This window comes from Ipomoea nil, unplaced genomic scaffold (genome assembly GCF_001879475.1).
Source record: "Ipomoea nil cultivar Tokyo-kokei standard unplaced genomic scaffold, Asagao_1.1 scaffold2653, whole genome shotgun sequence".
NCBI lineage: Eukaryota > Viridiplantae > Streptophyta > Magnoliopsida > Solanales > Convolvulaceae > Ipomoea > Ipomoea nil.
In genome coordinates this window covers 1,607,550-1,629,009 of record NW_017619081.1, presented here as the reverse complement: position 1 = coordinate 1,629,009, position 21,460 = coordinate 1,607,550, and the positions used below count along the sequence as shown (strand labels likewise).

Here is a 21,460-nt window from a genome sequence, read left to right as displayed (position 1 = left end):
AAACTAAAGGATAAAGGATCACAAGGATAATTTTTTTTTTTTTATCAAAATCTTTTATTGTAATGTATAATTCAAATATAAGATTGGCCAATTTTCGATAACTAATGAATACAAATGGTAAAGCGTGGGTTTGTGTCCCTGTAACTTTATCCGAGGACCATTTTCCCTATCTACGGAACAATCTTTTGCAGTTTTGCTACTAACATTATGGAATATAGAAGAAATGGCAAATGACAGGAGGCATTGCAGCAGATGCAATTTGTTTTGTTTTGTTTTTTGTTTTTTTTTTTCCAGCAATAATGTAATTAGTTTTCAATCTCCTCTTGAATTTGGCCATCTGCATCAAACACACAACGAAGTTCAGTAAAATTGATGAACGGACAAAAGACTTTTTTTGTTGGATGACGATGGAAACCCCACAACCCTTTTGGGTGTAGGTAAACCTCACCTTGTGACTCTAACCAGCAAAGGATCACAAGGAAGTAAACCAACATACGCTACCCATAGCTGACTGGCTCAAATAAAGGGGCAAAGATTTAAACTCGTGACCTTATGGTTACAAGTGTGGATGTCTTGCCATCTTAGCTGGGGTTACCCCCACCTGAAGACTTTTTAATAGCAAGAGAAATGGAAAATTGGAGAATTGAAGTCTACATAGTCCTCTGCTTTACCACCTGAGCTACCCTGACTAATCTCTTCTCAGTTCTCACCCTACCCTAGTATCCTTAATTATAAAAGTAGAAATAAATCCGATAAATTTTTACCAGGAAGTGCAACGCCCAAGTTTGCCTGTACATCGGCATCAGAGTTGAATTTCTACAGGACAAATACATATATAAACGAATAACGTTATTTTCCAAAGCATAACAAAATCATAGACAGTGTTTATGGTAATATATAATAAGCAGTGAGATTGTGGTTAGAGAAAGAGAAGATGTAAATCGAAGCAGAAAGGGTACCCGCAGAACGTGAATGATTTGGAAGGAAAGAAATCTATCCTTAAGTTGTTTTGCCTGCCCACACAGGATTGAAAGGTTTTGGCTTTTAACCTTCCAATGGCCCTGAATCTATCCATTACAAAAATTTATTAAAAATAAAATAAAATGAGAGCAGAATAAATACATAACCAACCTGCATACAAACAAGTTTGGAGTCACCCTGAACACGAATGCTAGTAAATCCTTTGCTAAGTGCATAGTTTAACCCCAAAATAATGGCTCGATATTCAGCTGCATTACATGTTGCAATGCCCAAACCCTCACGAAGCCGACAGGTCTGTACAGGTACACGGGAGAAGTTCCAAACATTAAAAACGAAAGTGAAAGGGACGAACAAACCCCTCAATGAATAGAATATAAGAATTACCAAACTTCCATCATCAGCTCGGACCACAGCTCCTGCCCCCGCTTGTCCGGTTCCTTTAGAAGCACCATCAAATTCAAGAGTACAAGAGCGCTGCTAAGGATAACACAAAGAAATCAGGTTCACTTGCAGCCCACTATTAAAGTAGACCCAAAAAAACGTTTGAAATTCTTGCTAATGTCAACCTCTCGATAAGTGCAAATACATTTTTACCGGTTAATCAGTATACAGAAAAAGCTTTTTTTTTTTTTTTTAAATGCAATTAGCATCATAACAGCCACTCACACCTGATGATAGCGCTTGCTCACTGTCATGTTCTAACTTGGCATCCTTTCTTAGAGAAACATCCTGCAAATAAACATACCGATAAACAAACCAATTGCCTAAATGTTAAGGAACCTTCCAAGATGCTAAAACATTCATCAAGAATGTCAAAGTTTCCTTAAAACTGTAAATTTATATATATTTAAAAAAAAAAAAAAAAAAAAAAAAAAAAAAAAAAAAAAAACTGTTTTAAAACACACAACACACATGTATAATTGCTTCACCTGGAATGGGCATGGCGACAGAGAGCCAAAAAGATCTTCAGTTAGATCTTGGGCTCTGATAGTATAAAGAGCATTTTCAAGCCCACGAGAGATAAGGTAGTCTTCTGTGTCCTTAGGCATGGCATAGCCTTTATACACACTAACGGGAGGATCACATATCTGCCAATGGGAGGAAATAGGGAAAAAAAATCATCAAAAGGCTAGTTATTGTATATATAAAAAATAAAAATAAAAATAAAGTAAAAATGAAATTCAAACAATAAATATCCGAGTTATCACTTGTACAAAGCATGTGTAAGCGATGGAATCTCGAACAAAAAGATAGGATGGCAAACATGTAACTAACACTAGAAAAAGTGTCAAATAAGTCACTGAACTTCTTGTTTTTTGTGCAATTAGGTCATTGAACTTAGAAAGTGTACAATCAAATCATCAAACAAGCAAAATATGTGCAATTGAGACATTTTTCCTAGTAAAATCCGATCATATTGCTTACACGGTATGTACTAAGAGTTGTATTTTCTAACATACTAGTTGGGAGTAAGGATTGAAATGTTTTTAACTCAAATTGCATTAAAAGAAATTAGAAAAATGTTCCAACTTCACCTATTTTGCTTGTCTGATGGTTCGATTGCACACGTTTTAAGTTCAATGACCCAATTGCACAAAAGCGATAAATCCAGTTACCTATTTGACAATTTTTTCCATTAAAGAACTACAAAGTAAGATGCCGTGAGGGCAGGGAATGGAGTGGGAGAGAGATATTTACATCTTTACAGTGACATAAATATGGATTATGCATTATGAATGAAGCAATGAAACAAAACATCGGTCACATTCTCCCCTAGGTTGAAAAGAGAAATTGGATTACTTACCGAGGATCCAACTTGAGTCTGGCAATCACTCAAACGTTTGTAGATACCAACGAGATCTCCTTTTCTAACAACAAAGAAAGCATTTGTCTCGTCGTCCTCCATTCCCGACATAGCATGGTCATACTTTTGTGACCAAGAACTATTCCTACTTGACTTTTTAGATGAATAAGACCTAACGTAAACTCTTTCCGAAAATGAGTTTAAATGAACTCTTCTAATCCCGGCTTGACTGAAGCTCACCTTCCATGGAAGTGCTAAAAATCTGCAAATCGAGTGGCCCCCAACAAGACAGCTCGTCTTCGATACTATAGCAGCAGAACATGCGTGAAACAAGGTATTCATCACACCCGACTTTGCCAGGCTCCCTGTCTCTATAGAAACGCAGAAGACAAAGGTGCATCACTACTCCAAACTCACCTTATGTACATTGACGATATTCAATCAATCACTACATATTTTTTTTCTTGTACCAACCCCTCCTTTGGTTCCATAAATATTTCGCCCAATGTATTCGAGCCAACTTTTTCTATAGACTTTAAAACGTTATTCAAACTCGACTAGTCATCCATATCCACCCCAGTTTCAACTTACCAAATTGCAGACAATATAAGAGACCCAACCTTTTTATGATTTTAATTTCTCTCTGAACAAAAATTTGTTTTCAAACCCAAAATATAAACAAAACAAAACATCATTCAAAGAAAAGTTAATGTATTTTACCCTACAACTTCCAATTTACCATCATATAAATTTTTATTGAAGAAAAGAAAGAGCAGAAAATAAGCATTTCCTTAAAAAAAAAAAACAGCAGCAGATTAAGAGTTTAGAGTTAAAATTGACAAGTGGGTTTGGCGTAATTCTTATTTTCTTAACCTAAAATGCAACCTTTACTGCCCCTTCCCTCTCCCAGGCAGTATATGTTTGCTGATTTAAAATTTAAAGTACCCAAACTTTGATGCCAATCAAGCAAACGTAAATTTCAGAAGGAGTAGCAAAATGGGTTACTATAAACGAACATACCGTTAGTTTCAGCTCCCTCCCTGTTTTTGAACTTTGAAGAGACTCCACTCCGTTCCACACAGAAGATTAGGCTATTTTTGTGTAAGGCTTTTCACTTTTGCGGGGTTAAATATGGAATACTCCAAACACAGGGGACCTAAGCTCCAACTCTAACCTTACGAGCCCTTCCCATTTCAAGCTCGTCTGAAAAAACCCCCATCTAGCCTCTTAGAGGGTGTTTGGTTCAGGAAATGTATTTTAGAACATCCGCATCAGTTGGAGATAATGTGGGGAGAATGTAAAAATGATTAGGAAAGAGAAGATGGGATGGGAGGGAAAAAAAAAAAAAAAAAAAACTGAATTTTAAAATAAAAATAATAATATTTTAATGGCTGGCCCTCACGCACAGCGTGAGGGAGTGGAACAAATGAAGGCATGGGTCCCACTCTCTCCTATTCTCTCCACTCTTGCAGGAAGGTCTCAAATTTCTCTCTCCTACCCTCTCTCTCTTCTAAGTCATCCATTATTTTACTATTCTCCCCACAATATTGCAGGAAGGTCTCAAATTTCTCTCTCCTACCCTCTCTCTCTCTTCCAAGTCATCCATTATTGTACTATTCTCCCCACAATATGCTTTGATGGTGATGCTCTTAGATTGCTGAGAATGTAGATTCCTGCGTTTGGTTTAAAATTGAGGTATATAATATAATTTTTTTATAGCATTTTTCACTTCACGAGCTTGTCTTAGTCACTTTTAATCACGATGACGGTGATGACTATCCCCAGGGCCGTTCCTAAGAAGATTGGGGTCCTGTGCAAAAATTTAACATGGGCCCCTTATTGTATAATTGTAAACTAGTAAATTACCCGCGATACATGGATAATTTTTTTTATTATATATTTAAATAATAAAATTAATGATAAAATTATAAATATTTCTAATATTTGAAAATTTACATTTATTTGAAATTATAAGATTTGTATATTAGTATTGAAATTGATTACTTAAAAATTATATTAGGAACTTTCAAAAAAATAAATTATATTAGGAAAAGTCTAAACAAAAAATAGAAGGAAGAGAATGACTAACTGATATTATTTTAAGTAACAAAAATATACTGTAATCAAATGAAGATATATTATATTGTACCAAAATACATAAAAATCTATAAAAAAAAAAAATTTTGAGGATGTCAAATGCACAAACAACGCACTTCAAATTAATGATTACTGAAACAGAATTCCTTCGTTGTGAATACAAATCTTGCGTGTATGCATTATAATAGGAATATGAGTAATTTTTACTCTTTATATATAATAACTAGTATTTGTCCCGTGCGATGCACGGAAAATATGTTATAAAAATATACCCTATATGAAGTTTATTCATATATAAAATTTTTGTTATTTAATAATTATTATGTGTGAATTCCTATGATAAAATTATGAACATAAATATATTTACAATTAAAATAATATTTAAGGTGGGTGATTACTACAAATCTTAAACTATATTAAAAATTTAGTAAATAGTATTTAATATTACAAATTTTTAAGAACTTAGTAAACTACAATAGTAATTGAATTACAATTTTAGAGTCACCACAGATCAAAATTTTTAGACCTTTGAGATTTCTAACTCTAGATGTAGCAACATACAATTGACCTTTAAAGACCAAAATCACAATCTTAGTTCGAACATTGAGTTTTTCTTCCAAATACTATCGAATTAAGTGTGTAATCAATAAAAGATGAGAACTAATAATTCGAGAATATAATCTTAATGTTACTAAGCCTACTTCACGTCAATTAAGCTGGAGAGTGTTTTTGGATAGTATCCGATGAATCCACGAATAACGCATCTTTGTCTCCGTAGTCCTCAATATGCACATCAACAATCTTAAATATTAGGCCGCCTAGCTATGCCATATATTAATTTCAAACTTATGAACTTTGGGGTTGCATGCAATAAAAAGTATATTTTAAATATACTAAGGGTACATTATATATGTATGTAAGGTACTTTCAATATAAAAATAATGTATTTTTAATATATTAAAAATGTATTTGATATTCATGATCCATACAATTATGTGGACCATCGTTCACACAATAATTTGCCAGTAGAAATTGAAATATAAATAAATATAATAAATAAATAAATAAATAAATAAATAAATATATATATATATATATATATATATATATTAGAAACTGTCAGTGAAAATTATTATCATTATTATTATTGCAATTATTATTATTATTATTATTATTATTATTATTATTATTATTATTATAATTAACAATATTATTATAGTCTTGTGAAAATTAAATGTTGATTATCACCATTTAATTTTCACAAGACCATATGGCTTTATTATATATAGGATTCTACAAATTTTGCTTTGTAGAATTTTAGACCATCTTAATTTTTTTTTTATACATAAGTTATACCAACACTAATAATTTAATATATAAAACATAAATATATACTTTAAAAAAAAAAAAAAAAAAAAAAAAAAAAGTACCCCCAAAATTTGGGGGCACAACAACCAAACTATGAAATGTGTGTACATAACTCTGTAATATATACAAATTCTATTAGATGATTTGGGGCCCCCCAAAATTTGGGGCCCTGTGCGTATGCCCTGGCCAAACATGGTCAGGGACGGCCCTGACTATCCCAAGCTAGTCGGGGGCCATTAGGATCCCATGCTATTTTTGATAGAGTTGTTAAAAGATTTTTGTAATAAACTCTTAACATAAAAAGATTATCATTTATAATAAAACATTCTACACCTGTTATTGGAGTTAATTACACCAAGGAAAATGTAGACAATGGTCTTCCATGGGCTCTTTCTATTGAAAGAAAATTTTAGGAAGTGGAGTACTATTTTTATGTTTTTATTTGCTAAAATCCTTATTTAGTCTAATATAATGAATTAACATCTATATAGAGTGGTAAGCAAAAGAATTTCATTGATCTCCACATTGATAAGTTGGGATAACAATTAATATGAATATGCTGGTTGATGAAAACTCATACTTGTTTTGCATTAGAATAATTATTATATTTATTTCTTTTACTTGGTAATTTTATACTAAATTTGAAACTCTTGTACATGCTTATTCGAATTTTATTATCCGATCTAACCAAACAAAAAATTAATATAGTCTGACGAATGCTTTATGAATTATGGTTGGAGTACAATCTAATCCCCTTGAATTACACACATTGCCCGGATAGATTGCAGATGTTTTCCTCTCTGATCAGTACAGTACAGTACCTGCTCATTCCATTTTGCAACACCATCATCGATCAAATCGTCAATGGTATCTATCTCCCTAACGACAACCACCAATTACACATAAGATCATAATAGTCCGCATGGGCTTAACTTAACTAGTTCAGTAGGTAGTATTTGAGAGAAAAAGATCAAAGGGGATTCAAAACTCGGCAGCAGCAGTTGAGAATTATGTCAAAAGTGTGCAAACCCCTTGTACACACCGGTATTTGGTCATGTCTGCTGAGCCATTGAATTACCATAATTTACATCCTCTCACATGCTCGGTTAAGTTGGAGTTGAGGATTCAACCTTTTGAGAGAAGTATAAGATCATAATAACTGGAAGAAAGAAATTGTATCAACTATGACAATGACCTTGTGGTCTAGTGACACGAAGTGACTCTCCCGAATGGGGGATCATGGGTTCGATCCCCAATAGGGGTGATATTGAATCTTAGTGCTTTATAGGGATGTCAACGGGGCGGGGGACATACCCCCATTCCCCGTCCCCATCCCCATCCCCGCCGGGGAATGAAAAATTCCCCCCATCCCCCATCCCCACGGGGAATCCCCACCCCCGTTAATAAGTTATAAAAAAAAAAAATTAAACATTAAAAACATTTAAATAAATAACGCATATATATCCATCCCCAACTCAAAGGTGTATTCAATATTTTACAATTAAACATTTTATTTAAATATGCATGACATACAATGACAAGAATACTTCTAAAATTATATATATTGTATACAAAGTACTACATTTGTGTGTGCTGTGTGGCAATATATATATATATATATATATATATATATATATATATATATATATATATATATATATATATATATATATATATATATATATATATATATCGGGGACGGGACGGGGCGGGGCAGGGAGAGTACTCCCCATCCCCGCCCCCGTCTCCGGCGGGGAATTCAAAATTGTCCCCATCCCCATCCCCATCCCCGATCCCATATTTCTGTCCCCATCCCCGTCCCCGTAGGGGCGGGGAATCGGGTTCCCCGTCGAGAGCGGATTCAATTAACATCCCTAGTGCTTTAGTAGGTTGAGAAAGTAGTTATGAACAGATACTGCATTGTAACAGAGTTAGTAGTACTAAAAAAAAAAATGTATCAACTATAAATTCAATACAAGTACTAGATTAATGGTTGTACTAGTGAAGAAAACCTGGTCCATTTGACATAAATATAGCTAGTCTTTCCATTTCACCAATCAATTTGCCTAAACTTAATATGGATTAGTTGTTGTGACACTATTACTATGTCTCTATAATCTGTGAGCATATAGCCATTAACGTGCAATCCAACTATCAGCTTAAGCTTTTAGTTGAGATGGAGCACATGCTTTAATTTGGTATCAGAGCCAGACCAATGGTCATGGGTTCGAATCTACCGCACACGTGAAGAGGTGTGTGAGCATATTTAATCTATATCTCGAGTAATATCGAAATATATTTTCAGCTTTGTTTTTCTCCAATCTCATTTTACTGTGATTAATGCACAAAAGAGATTTCCAAGCTACAGGACAAAGAAACTGCAATGAAAAAGGCAGCTGCAAAAGATAGCACGGTAGAGCAGAAAGCTAAAGAAGAAACAAGTAGACGAAGAGATGAACTTACCCAGGGTTAGATTAGGAGCCGTGACTTGTGCTGCCATTTTTGCCAGTGCCTGCAGCAGAGTTGGCCAATCTTCGCGCTCATTTGCAACACCCTAGAAGATACCGCTACTAGGAATAGTTTTCAACAAAGTATTACGGGAAAAGGAAGTTCAAATGAGGTGTTGGTTTCTCTTTGCATTCAAAAAGGCACGCCAAAGCACAAAAACATTATGAAACAGTCAACAATATGTATTAACTATGATCGAACAAATGTAAAGTCAGAAAGGAGAACACCAACAGCAGTATAAGATCACAATAACTGGAAAATCGAAATTGCATCATCAACTATAAAGTAAATATTTTGTGAAAATACAAGTACTAGGTAAATGGTATACTAGTGAAGGAAACCTCGATCATCTGACATATGCATAGCTATCAAGCCGAGTTTGGGATGACCGAGTTATAATGCTCGCCAAGTCCGTATGCATGCCTGTGGTATGATAGCACGATACTTGGCTCAAATGAGGCAGTGACACTGGCGGGTTTGTATTCCTTTCCCATCTCCACATCAGGGAAAGATCCTGAATATATCAGGATATGTTTCTTTAAGATATGAGTTAGGGCACCGAGCTCAAGTTGTCCTCCCCATGCTGCAGTTGACTCCACTTCTCTACAATACTTATCAAACCTCTGCATAAGAGAATCATCTGATTCGCCTTCAATAATATTCTCGGAGAGGAAAAAAGGAAGGAAATCAGATGCATGCTTCCTCATGTAAGCAGCCACCATCTGTCGTAGTTCCAGGTAAGTATAAGGAGATGAGCCTCCAGAATGTACAGCTAGCTGATTCTCAACAGCTCTATAGAGACAGTGTCCATCAGGCTTTATTTCATTAATGGTCAATCCAAGGGGTTCAAGCTTCTTTTCCAGCTTCTCATTCTCAATGACCCGATCACTTGTAATATTACTCTGCTCTTCTTGTATTCTTTGCTCTCTGGCTGCTTCTTGTTGAGCTCTTTTTTCACGCCTCTTCACACTCTTACTAGGCTTTGAATGTTCAGCCTGATTGCTGACAGATACCCCAGCAATGGCATTCACCAAATTTTCAAGATTTCCTTTATCTTTCCCATCGATATTACCACTATAGCCCAGAGAACCAAGTTCTGCAGCATGTTTTTCTTTGAGCTCTGTCAAAAGTTTAGACATCTCTTCATCCACTTGTTTCTTCTTAGCTTTCTGCTCCGCCTTGCTACCTTTTGCAGCTGCCTTTTTCATCGCAGTTTCTTTGTCCTGTAGCTTGGAAATCTCTTTTCTGCATACATCAAAGTAAAATGACATTGAAGAAAAACAAAGCTGAAAATCTATTCCCCTATTACTAGATACAGAGACAAAGTAATCGTGAAATATTAGTGCCACAACAACTCCTAATTAAGTTTAGGCAAATTGATTGATGCTTTAGTTACAAACTGCAAATGGAAAGACTAGCAAAATTGTCTAAAAGCAACCATGTTCTTTCAAAGTTAAGTGACTAGTCCCATACTCCCATGCAATGAAATTTCAAAGAATAATATATACCCCCACTGAATCGTATAATAAAGAAACATGGATATTTGATAAAAGGCAAAAGTAAAACAAATTTGCCTTCTCACCTGTGCCTAGAAAGCATCTCTTCCCTGGTTTCTTGTGCATTTTCAGAGGCCAACTCAGACAATTCAGCCTCTACTTTAGGAGTGTCCTCCATTCCAAACTTTGAATCTAAAACCAAAGCAAGCATCTCAATATGGCTAGAGTTTAGAAGAAATGAACCTAGCATTGTGTGATAATAAGAATTGTACACAGAAAAGGTTGAGCTGAGAGTAAACCGTCTTTAATTTTATTTTTTTCTTTTGATATGTAAATTGTCATGCCATATTTCTGTGTGCTAAATTCTTTAGCTCCAATTACATTAAAATCCTTCCTATTTTTGGCAACTAAAAATTAAAATCTTAATGATCTATAGCATAATCATGTGATATCTCACTATCACCAACAGTGACTTCTCCGTTAATGCCTGCATATCTTTAATCTTTAAAAATACTTTCAGGATGTAAACTGTAATGGTATTAGTTACTTCACAAAAATTTATTCAATGTTATGAATAGATAATTTTTTTTCCAACTCGAGTTCAGCCGAACCTTAAATGAGAAACTCTCTCAAAAATCTCATTTATCATTTATGAACAAGTACAGAAGTAAGCATAAGTTAAATGGACTGAAAATGAAAAAACACAGAAAGAAAAGCATAATTTTACTAGTTCAGATCTTTAGTCCAACATGTATTCTAGGTTTTCCTGTGCTTGAAAACGATGGAAGTACAAGTATGATAACCAAAGAAGTATGCAGAGAGAAAATTAATAAATAAATATTCCAATTTATATTCTTTAGCATTGGATGACACATTAGGACATCCAATTAAAGGAAAAGGGTTATTTTAATGTTGCAACTTTCGAGCCAAAACAATTGAACTAAAACACCAAGACTTGAAGAATGACAACAGGTTAGGCACACATACAAGAGTTATATACTTATATACAATTCACTAATGCAAAAATGGCAAAAAAGTTTGAGCTACATACAAAATATAGGAAGAGCTTAATAGATTATATTTGATTATTAGGCTACAGACAATGTCCCAAAAGATAGGTTTCACTCATCAACCTTTCGTCCTTTCCCAAGTATGGCTGATGTTGAGCGTTACTGTCTATGGCGCAAAATTAGAACTGAAGCCGCATTGCATTGTGTCCTTATTTGACGGTGGATTTTACATGCGTCGGGCTAATACACCTTTCTAATGTATCAAAACACAACGGACATTTTACTTTCTAAAGTTAATTTATATTTCCGACACATACTTACCTCTTGTCTAGTACTTCTATAAATGGTATACTTGAAGTGCAGAATCTGAAATTATAGTAACGCAACTACACTTTTTAGATTTTCTATATAATTCTGAATGAATTGTCTCAATACCTGGTTATTTATCAAGCAATTTCTATGGATGATTATATCTGTTCAATGGTTAAATGTGTCAAGTATCGTATAGCTACACCTAATTACCTGAGTATTTTCATCTTAGTAATTACTCCTTATCAATAAATTTAACAAAACATATCAAAGTTGAGTACATATTAATGGTGGATATAGAGAATTGTGCTTAATCTTTATAAGCTGGTAAAAGAACTGAAATGGAATAGGAAGGATTGCCAACTTAGCATATGTAAAAAGCAGATATAGTAGAATTAATTATACAAACAACTAGAACTAACATCACCAAATCTTCCTCCAACAAATTAGAACATAAACTGTATATATCTTCATCTCAAGATAATTCTTTTTCATTCATCAAGTATATCTAGCAAACACTTGAACACGTTATGTGTCTTTCCTCCTTTTTAGGATATGCTATATACTATCTACAAAGGCCATTTACTTAGACTTCTCAAAACCTAGTTAATAATGAACAAACTTTTTAAAGTGAAAAAGTGTAGCAACAGGATGAGGCTGGGTTTTGCTTTAAAGCAAACGCGCAAAGCAATGCATTGCTTTTTCACACAATGCAACGCTTTTCTAAAAAAACACAATTACTAAACTAGCGATGCAAAATGGTATATAAAAATAAATAAAAAAATAAATAAATTACCACTTTATAAAAGTTTTAAAAAAATTACAAATTTATATAACAAAATTTACAGTTTTATAAAAAGTTTTAAGAAAATTAAAGATTTATATTCAAAGTTCAAAAATAAATTTAAACTTCACTGGCAGAATTTTTTTTTAATCAGAAATTAAGAATATCATAAAACCAAAATCCCAGATTAGTTGCCTACTTCACTGGCTGAAACAGAGTGAGACAGTGATTTCATTTTCCTGTACTCCTATTGGGTCGAAGGTCGAAGTGGGATAGCAATTTCATTGGTGAGTGGTGAGATTGAACAATCAAAGGGTTGCTGGAGATGAGGTGGTGACCTCACAAACCCTAATTTCTGGCTGTGGCGAGCAGCAAGCTGCCCTTTCAAGTCTTAAAAGGTTGGAGAAGAGAAGGTTGCAACTTTGCAAACCCTATTTCAGGTCTTTTATTTTTATTTTCATTTTATTTTTTGTGCTGACCTACAAGTTGACTGCGCTTTTCATGAGAAAGCATCGCTAGGCTGCGCCTCGTCGCTCTGCCAGGAAGCGGCCGCTTTTTCACACAACTGCACTTCACTATGGCATGGTGATTTCCTGTCGCACAACTCCCTTCTACGCTTTGGTTTTAACAAGTTCGATAATGATGACAGATTTTCTTAGAAAAGATTTTTGCATTTTGCCAAAGGAAATTTGTGCATAATCAACACTTCAAAAAGATGCCAGATGACTTTTCAAAACATGAATAAAGAGCATCCATTACTCCAAAGATTAAATGCACATTGAAAAATCAATGACAAATCGATACCCATCGGCCCATGGTGCAACTCCTTGAATATAGAATAAATTGTTTAACATAGATTATTTCAATTACAGTCAAGAAACTTCCAATCCAATATACATGGACGAATGGCATACCCTCCTTCAACTAATTCCATACACATTATCAAATCTGAAAATACTCCAACTCACATATCCCAATCCAACTAAACTGGTATAGTATTTTCCATCCATAAACAACTGAAATTTATCCTAACCATAGTCAATAATTCGGAGCTTCAAGAACCGGTTGAGCACACTACTAGCACTTTAAAAAAAAGAAGGTAAAATTGTCTCAAACAACCAACTTAGCAAAGTGTACACTTAAATCATTTATTCACATAATTCATTAACCAACAATTCAGGTTTCAACAGTACCTAATTCCCCATGATTAACAACAATAAAATTAATATAGCTCTACAAATAAAATCGAAAAATTTTCAGCTTAAACCATTCGGTAAATATACAAGAAATTAAAGTCGACCAATACATTTAACTTAAACTACCAAAAAAAAATGCTGAAGAAAAATAGAATGGTACTTACTTGAGGTAAGGTCTCTCCGTCTGAAGAATCCCTGGGCGGCGCTATCTATTGGGGCATTGCGTATTTTGGTGGTTGAAGGCTGCGCTACTCTCTGTCTCTCTCTCTCTCTGTCTCTCTCTCTCTCTCTGCGCGATATTTCTCCTAGGCAATGCTCGATGGGAATTGGGAAGGGAAGGGAAGGGACTAAAAAAGATGCTAGGGTTTTATTGCATATTTAGGAAGTTTTAAGTTGCCTATTTCATAAATTAATTAATTTTAATATTTTATGAATTAATAATTAATAATAATATAAAAATTCAATATATTTAAATGGGTGTTGCTATTTGCACCCCTTTGACCAAAATGTGATAAAAAGTACATTGAAAATATAAAAAGTTAAAAACTTATAATAAATACATAGGTGGTGCAAATAGCCTAATGAGTGGTCAGAATGCTATTTTCACCACCCTAATTAAATCACATTTATTAAATTTAAATAATAATTAATTAATTCAAAAAAAAAAAAAATTTAAAAAAAGAAAGAAATCCCGCCTTCGGTGCCTTCTCACCGGAGAAAGCTACATGGGTCGCCTTCTCCGTGAGAAGGCATGTCCATCGCCTTCTCACCGGAGAAGGCTTCCTTCGTTTTTTTTTTTTTTGTTTTTTTTTTTAAGCGGTAAGAAGGCAGCCCAATTGTCTTCTCCAGTGAGAAGGCAGTCCCTGCCTTCTCACCGGAGAAGGTGACGGGCGGTGTTTTTTTTTTTTTTTTTTTTTTTTTTTTTTTAAACAAACCACTGGGTTACCTTCTCACCGAAGAAGACAACCCACTGGGGTGCCTTCTCACCGGAGAAGGCAGCCCAGTTGCCTTCTCCGGTGAGAAGGCAGAGAAGGTGACGGGCGGTGTTCTTTTTTTTTTTTTTTTTTTTTTTTTTTTTTTTTTTTTAAACAAACCACTGGGTTACATTCTCACCGGAGAAGACAACCCACTGGGGTGCCTTCTCACAGGAGAAGGTGACGGACGGTGTTCTTTTTTTTAAAAAAATTTTTTTTTAATTTTTTTTTAATTTTAATAATTTTAATTTAAAAAAATGAAAAACAAAGAATAATCTTTGACCATATTTAATGCATGTGGTGTAAATACCAAATTTGCATTTACACTACCTATAAAGCTATTTGACCTACTAGTCCCCATGCGTGAACTGTGGACTAATCTTGTACATTCATTTTTTTTATTTGGATGACCTAGATTCGTTTTCATTTTTTTATTTGGATGGCCTAAACTCGATTTCATAAAATCACATAGATTGATCTTTATTCATTGCCCTGCTAGTTGAAAGATCATGAGGCATATCAACAGGTTCAATAGACTCATTGGTTTTGCAACGGGTCTATTGAACCCACTGGGGAGCATGTACTCGTATGTGGTAGTTGTGCAACTTATTTTCGGAATTGGTTATTGGGCGCCTTATTTACTGATTTGCCCTTAGTTAGTTTTTAATGTTATCTTCTCAATCCTAGTTCTTTTGTTGTGTCTATGCTTGAGTTCGATCAGGTGCATATTCAAATCCCCACTATCATTATATATAGTCTCATCGAATGTTCTTCCGTACATAAGAGGTCATTCATTGAACTTATGCGAAAATACATCTTTGAAGAACAATGCGCTTCTTGACTCAATTGTTGTGTTCTTATGTATATCTGGATTATGGAATTCATACACTAGAAATCATTAAGCACTACTGTTATGTGCATAATCAACAAAATTACTTCTTACAATTTTATAACCTATATTTATTTTTATTAGTGTTGGTATTACTATTTTTGCAAAACAGTCCCACACTTTCAAATATTGATAGGATTATTTCCTACATCCCATAACTCATATAGAGTCTTATGGAGGTTCTTGATTGCATGATACATTATTTAAAAACTATTTATTTGACAAAATAGCCTCACACCACATATATTTGTGCAAAGCTGAACTCAGCAACATCGCATTCATAATCTCTTTCAATGTGTGATTTTTTTACTTTCAGTAACAACATTGATTGAAGTGAATAAGGTGTTCTACTCTGATATACAATACTATGTTCCTTGTAATAATCACCAGTTGGTCATCATACTAACTTGCTACCTCAATCAGCTCTAACTTCTAACCACCTTAATTTTTCTATTAAATTGGTTTTCCACTTCATTCTTATAAATAATGAATTTATTAATGAGTCTGTCCTTGCTCTTAAACAAATACATATATGAGTAACGAGTGTTATCATTAATAAAGATAATAAAATATTCATTACAATCTCTTCTTTTTATTAATTTATAACCACATATATTATTGTGGATTAATTAAAGTAGTTATGTGTTCCTTTCAATTGATTTAAAAGGGGTTCTCGTTGTATTGCCTCAACAAAAACTTCACACCGTTGAATAACATCAATTTGAAATGTTGGAATTAGCTAGGTCCGATCATGTTAATAATGCATGTATGCAAAGAATTAAAATTAAGATGACCAATCCTACCACGCCAAAGGTTGGAAAGCCACAAGTAGGTAAGTAGTTTTTGCATAGGAAATCTGAATTTGAGTGTTTTCATACTTGAACCGCACTAACAGTTTGCACATCTCCTTTACTTGAAGAGCTTTCTCAATCAGCAAGAACCTCACAAACCTGAGAACAACATTTTTTAATTGCATTTTAAAGTTGAACCCATTAAACTTGTCTACTTTGTCAAACCACTTGGTAGCGTAACAAGCTAAGTAGTTGTAACATAAGAACAGTCCCTTAATTGCATGCCAATTAGAACTACTGGAGTACCGATTTGCAAACCGAAGTTAACCTAATCAAACACCTAAGCTAGTTGAGAGTTCTGATCTCACACACTTGCCATTGTTCCCAACATTGATAGATGTACTTTCCACCATTGGATTTCGATGAATTTTCATTGAAAAGTTCTAAATTTTGATTCGGTTATTATAGTATTGAATTGAATAGATCGAATACAATCTGTCATGTGTTAGCAAACTAGGGAATGAACTGGATTCAAAAGCCAAGCCATTTAATTATTTGATTTGTTTCATTATATTCTGCTCTGGAAGAATGTGAATGTTGAGTGGGAATTGAACCCACAAATGTTACTGCATATATATATTCTTGTTTATAGAAGAGGCATGCATGCATGCAGTTTATGGTTTTCAATTCATTTGGAAGAATAATATAATGATTATGGGCTTAGCTTAGCTAATGAAAGAAGTGATCGGTGTTTTGAGTGTATAGTGTGGTTTTACCGATTCACATCGGACAGAATTTTCATGGATTCAGCTTTGCTAATATATAACACAAGTCATGCTTTAATTTGGCTTCCAATTAATGCAAGTCGTTTGGAAAGAATGATGATGGCTTTAGCCTTTAGCCTTTAGCTTAGGTAACAACAGAAGTGATGTTTTGGGTTTATGGCTTCCAATTCATTTGTTGACAGATCGAGTCATGTATGTAATCTATACAATACAATTTAAGTCATTCAATTAAATTAAAGTACAGGTAAAATGCAAAAGCGGATTCAGAATTTTCTTTGAGTGGGGGCTAAGAAATAAACTGATAAACATAAGCAAAACATAATTAAGAAATTTAGGGCAAAACATAATAAAATTTGCTGCATAAGTTCAAAACTCAAAACTTAAGGCAAACAATTGAACAAATTAAGATTTATAGACGGAGTTGACCAACTACGAACTTGACTACCTGAGGCCTGAGGGTGAAGAGTTGAAGACGGCGGCGACTGGTGTTTAGTGATGACTGGCGAAGTAGAGGATAGACTGACAGTGCGATAGGGGAGTGTGTCTAGGTCAAATTTGAGGTGCGTGCTTTTTGTGATTAAAGTGCATGGGTTGTGTACTTAATATGAGTAGTTGTTGAAACTTAAGGTGCATGAATTTTGTTCTTAAGGTGCGTCTTTTGCACAGCAGCATGGTAACTCTTCCCTGCACCTGAACCCTTCCCTCTATATATATATATATATATATATATATATAGCTCCAAAACAACGTCGTTTTTGGGTAGCCTAATTTTTGGCAATGGAGGCATTGACCTCCATGGGCCATGGCAGCTCCGCCCCTGGGTGCATGATATGTGTGGCATCACCAAAGAACTTGATCTTGACTTTGGTGGAATTGTTGTTCTCAATTCATAATCAATTTTTTTTCTCTACATTTGGGATGTTTTGGGTTTATGGTTTCCCCAGTGATCTTGACTTGTTTATGATATGAGAAATGTTAAAGCAGTACTTGATCTTTTTGAATTGTGTGTCATGGTATTTGCATCTTGGTGAAATTAATTTAGGCTTAATGCTTTGATATGAGATGATAAGCAAACTCTTGATTTGTTGAACAAATACATTGATTAGATTGGGTAATAAAAACTGAATTGCATATGTATTAACAACTATCAAGAGTGATCTTCTAAATTGAATCTAGCTAAGCTACAATAATTGTGGTGTCAATCAATTGAAGAACATGTGAAAAAGTGTCCAACACAATTTCCATTTTAGTATGATCTGATCTGATCTGATCTGTGTTGGTTCTCAGGCATGTTTTTTCATTTTCCTTTTAGCTATACACAACTACTCATCTTCCATCTCAATTAAGATCAGAGTTTTTGGATTTAAACTTCCATTGAAATTTCAGAACCAACCATCCCTCATCAGCTCCCAGCTGCAGCAGCAGATTCAGAAATGCTCTGCAATGAAGGACGCCAGGATTTAGACCCACCGCCACCCAGCTTCGTTGCCCCACCCATCTGCCTACGTTTTTCATGTCTCATGCCCTGAAATTATATTATATATATTTCTTAGCATCAATCAAGCGTTTACCGTTACGCCAAAAGCAAGTTGTAGCTAGTAGTCAAGACACAATTTTATTTTCTTATAGACTGTCACTGTCACCGCCATCCTTTACCAGCACCAGGTTAGGGTCAAACCCATCACCTGGGCGCTCTGATACCACTTGTTAGATCAAACGTTTACCATTTCGTCAAAAGCAAGCTTATAACTAGTAGCCGAAGACACAACTTTATTTTCTTATATACACTCACACATTTTTGGACAAAATTAATTTTATGATCAAATTTAATTTATTCATTGGGTAGGTGTTAGCTAGCTAGGAATATTCTTACTTGATTGTTTTTCCTTTCTTCTTCTTCTTCTACTTCTACTTCACAGCCTGAACTCTGTTTCTGTGAATCTGTCTTCTTCATCTTTGCATACTTTTTAGCTTTCAGGACCTTCACCACCTCTGCAACATCAAAACAACCAAAATTATATATATAAATTCACATCCAAAACTTATTCCTAATACAAAAGAAAAACTATATATATATATATATGAACTAACCTTGAGTAGTAATTAGGCGATAAGCCCTGCCCAGAACCAGAGTATCAGTAGGCCTGAGAAGCTTGACACGGCTGAACCTGACGGTTTTGTCGTCGGAATTCTCATCGCCGGCGGCGATGGGCAGAGGTATTATGAGAGAAACGTAGTGGCCCGGGTTGGTTTTCATCACCTCACTCGCCATTATCGGCCAATACATCCTCTCCATCTTCCCACTAGGATGCTGTATAACCAGTGCTGCTGCATCCACAGCCTGACAATTTCCCATCTCTCTCTCTCTCTATATATATATATATATATATATCTATCTATCTATATCTCTCTCTGGGTTTCTCTTTGAGACTGTGATGAAGAAGAAGACCGAGAGTGGAAGAAAGATAAGGATATGAAGATGAAGAAGAAGAAACAAAGCAAGAGTCTATTTCCCAAGTTGATAGTGTTTTTAGGAAAGCACAAAACACCGGGCTTCCTTATATATATATATAGTGCTATCAAAATTCTAACTTTTTTAAAGGTGTAATATTTTTAATTCTTTAAATATAAAAATAAAAATCATAATAAAAACAAATCCAATTTATCCGTAAATATTTAACGTCATCCGTCACGAGGCTTGCCGGCAGGGTTCGTAAGTATATTGCTGAGATCGCCACGTGTACGTGGGGATCTTGGTCGGAGGCTTCCTCGCCGCTCTCCAATTCCTCATGATTTTAACAATTAACACAAGGATTTATATATAGTTTTGTCAATCACAAAGTTAGGTCACCGGTAAAATTATTAATATTTAAAGTTCACCCCGACTTGGTTTGTCGTCAGACTTAAAATTGCGCTCATCTTTTTTTTTTTTTTTTTTTTAACAACCTTTAATTGTTAATCTACTCAAATTGATGAATTAATCCTCACTTTTAGAATGTTGAGCATTAAATACAAAGAAAGAATTTATTTTATTTTTGGACCAGTTGGTATATCGATTTTAATTCGTGAATTTTGAAAACATTTTACTTTTAGTTTAAATACCCTAATGGCCCGTTTGGTTCACGGAATAGGCCGGGAATGACATAGCATTCCCAGTAATAGGCATATTCCTTTGTTTGGTAACCATTTCTATTACCAGGAATACTATTCCTGGTAATAGCCTATTACCTCAAATATGGTAATAGCTATTACTAGGGGCCCTCCCCCTGATATTAGCCTATTACTGAACGCTCAGGAATAGATTTTAGAATCTATTTTCTTTTTTACCCCTTTCTTTAACCTAATTTTGTTTATCCTATACATAAATTTATCCTATTTCACCACCGTTGTTGCCACCACCATCACTGCCGCCGCCACCACCACCACCACCACCATCGCCACAACCTTCCCCGCCCCCACCACCACCGCCGCCACCGCCACCACCACCACCCCACTACCACCTCAGCACCACCACTGCCACCACCACCATCACCACCATGCCACCACCATCGTCGTCGTCGCCGCGACCACCACCACCGCCACCAGAACCACCACCCAGCAGCACCACCGCCACCGCCACCACCACCACCGCCACAACCGTCGCCGCCCCACCACCACTGCCACAACCGTCACCGTCACCACCACCACCGTCGCCCCCACCACTGCCACCACCACCACCACTACCACCCCAGCACCACCACCACCACCACCACCACCACCGCCACCACCACCTTCGCCACCACCACCACCACCATTGCCACCATCACATATTTTTATAAGGGTATTTATGTCTTTTAAAACATATTTTATTTCTATTCCTTAAATCAACCAAACACTGTAATATAATTCCTAAAGTCTATTCCTTCCGCGAACCAAACATTAGAATACAATTCCTATTCTATTCCTTGCCTATTCCATTCCTTATGGAATAGCATTCCCATTACCTCAAAATTCATTCCGTGAACCAAACGTGCTGTAAATGTTTTCATTTTATGAAAATTTCACCAAACTTCAACCCCTTACAGGGCGTTTGGTTGGAGGGATTTTAAATTCCCTTCCCACTTAATTCCCACCTAATTCCAAAGACCATTAAATTCCGTAGTTTGGTTGAAGGGAATTGCAATTCCCCCATTTTCATGGAATTAAAATCCCATGTCCCCCTGGTATTTTAATTCCTGGAAAAAACAGATAGTGATGAGTCAAAATTACCCCTTCCCTTTTTAACCTAAAATTAATGTCTAACAACAATAATGGACATTTTTGACTTTATACTACTTATTCCCTTTCAATTCCCATGTATACCAAACATAGGAATTGAAATTCCCAGTAATTTTATTCCTGTCAACCAAACACTGGAATTTAAATTCCCACTTTATTCCCAGTAATTCAACTCCCATAGAATTATAATTCCTTTCCCACATAATTCCCT

The 21,460-nt window shown here is 35.1% G+C and overlaps 3 protein-coding genes across 4 annotated transcripts; all 3 read right to left on the bottom strand.

Moving 5' to 3' along the window:
• Positions 1–272: 272 nt before the first annotated feature.
• On the bottom strand, positions 273–3,916 carry LOC109154812. The gene is made up of 9 exons (XM_019302553.1): positions 3,806–3,916; positions 2,786–3,156; positions 1,911–2,069; positions 1,648–1,710; positions 1,366–1,458; positions 1,132–1,275; positions 960–1,067; positions 765–816; positions 273–337 (listed from the first exon to the last, which is right to left on the bottom strand). The coding sequence occupies exons 2-9, from the start codon at positions 3,125–3,127 to the stop codon at positions 306–308; spliced, it is 993 nt and encodes a 330-aa protein (XP_019158098.1). The 5' UTR covers positions 3,128–3,156; positions 3,806–3,916; the 3' UTR covers positions 273–305.
• A 4,942-nt stretch (positions 3,917–8,858) lies between these two features.
• LOC109154813 (OTU domain-containing protein 6B-like) lies at positions 8,859–13,904 on the bottom strand. The gene is made up of 3 exons (XM_019302554.1): positions 13,718–13,904; positions 10,341–10,446; positions 8,859–10,003 (listed from the first exon to the last, which is right to left on the bottom strand). The coding sequence occupies exons 2-3, from the start codon at positions 10,430–10,432 to the stop codon at positions 9,127–9,129; spliced, it is 969 nt and encodes a 322-aa protein (XP_019158099.1). The 5' UTR covers positions 10,433–10,446; positions 13,718–13,904; the 3' UTR covers positions 8,859–9,126.
• Positions 13,905–18,104: 4,200 nt separating this feature from the next.
• Positions 18,105–19,535, bottom strand: LOC109154816. Of its 2 annotated transcripts, XM_019302556.1 has the most exons (4): positions 19,084–19,535; positions 18,866–18,984; positions 18,368–18,517; positions 18,105–18,329 (listed from the first exon to the last, which is right to left on the bottom strand). In XM_019302556.1, exons 1-3 carry the CDS (start codon positions 19,346–19,348, stop codon positions 18,395–18,397), a joined length of 507 nt encoding a protein of 168 aa, XP_019158101.1. In that variant the 5' UTR covers positions 19,349–19,535; the 3' UTR covers positions 18,105–18,329; positions 18,368–18,394. The 2 variants fall into 2 exon arrangements, with proteins under 2 accessions (XP_019158101.1, XP_019158100.1); XM_019302555.1 differs by having other exon boundaries at positions 18,105–18,517.
• Between the last annotated feature and the right edge of the window lie 1,925 nt (positions 19,536–21,460).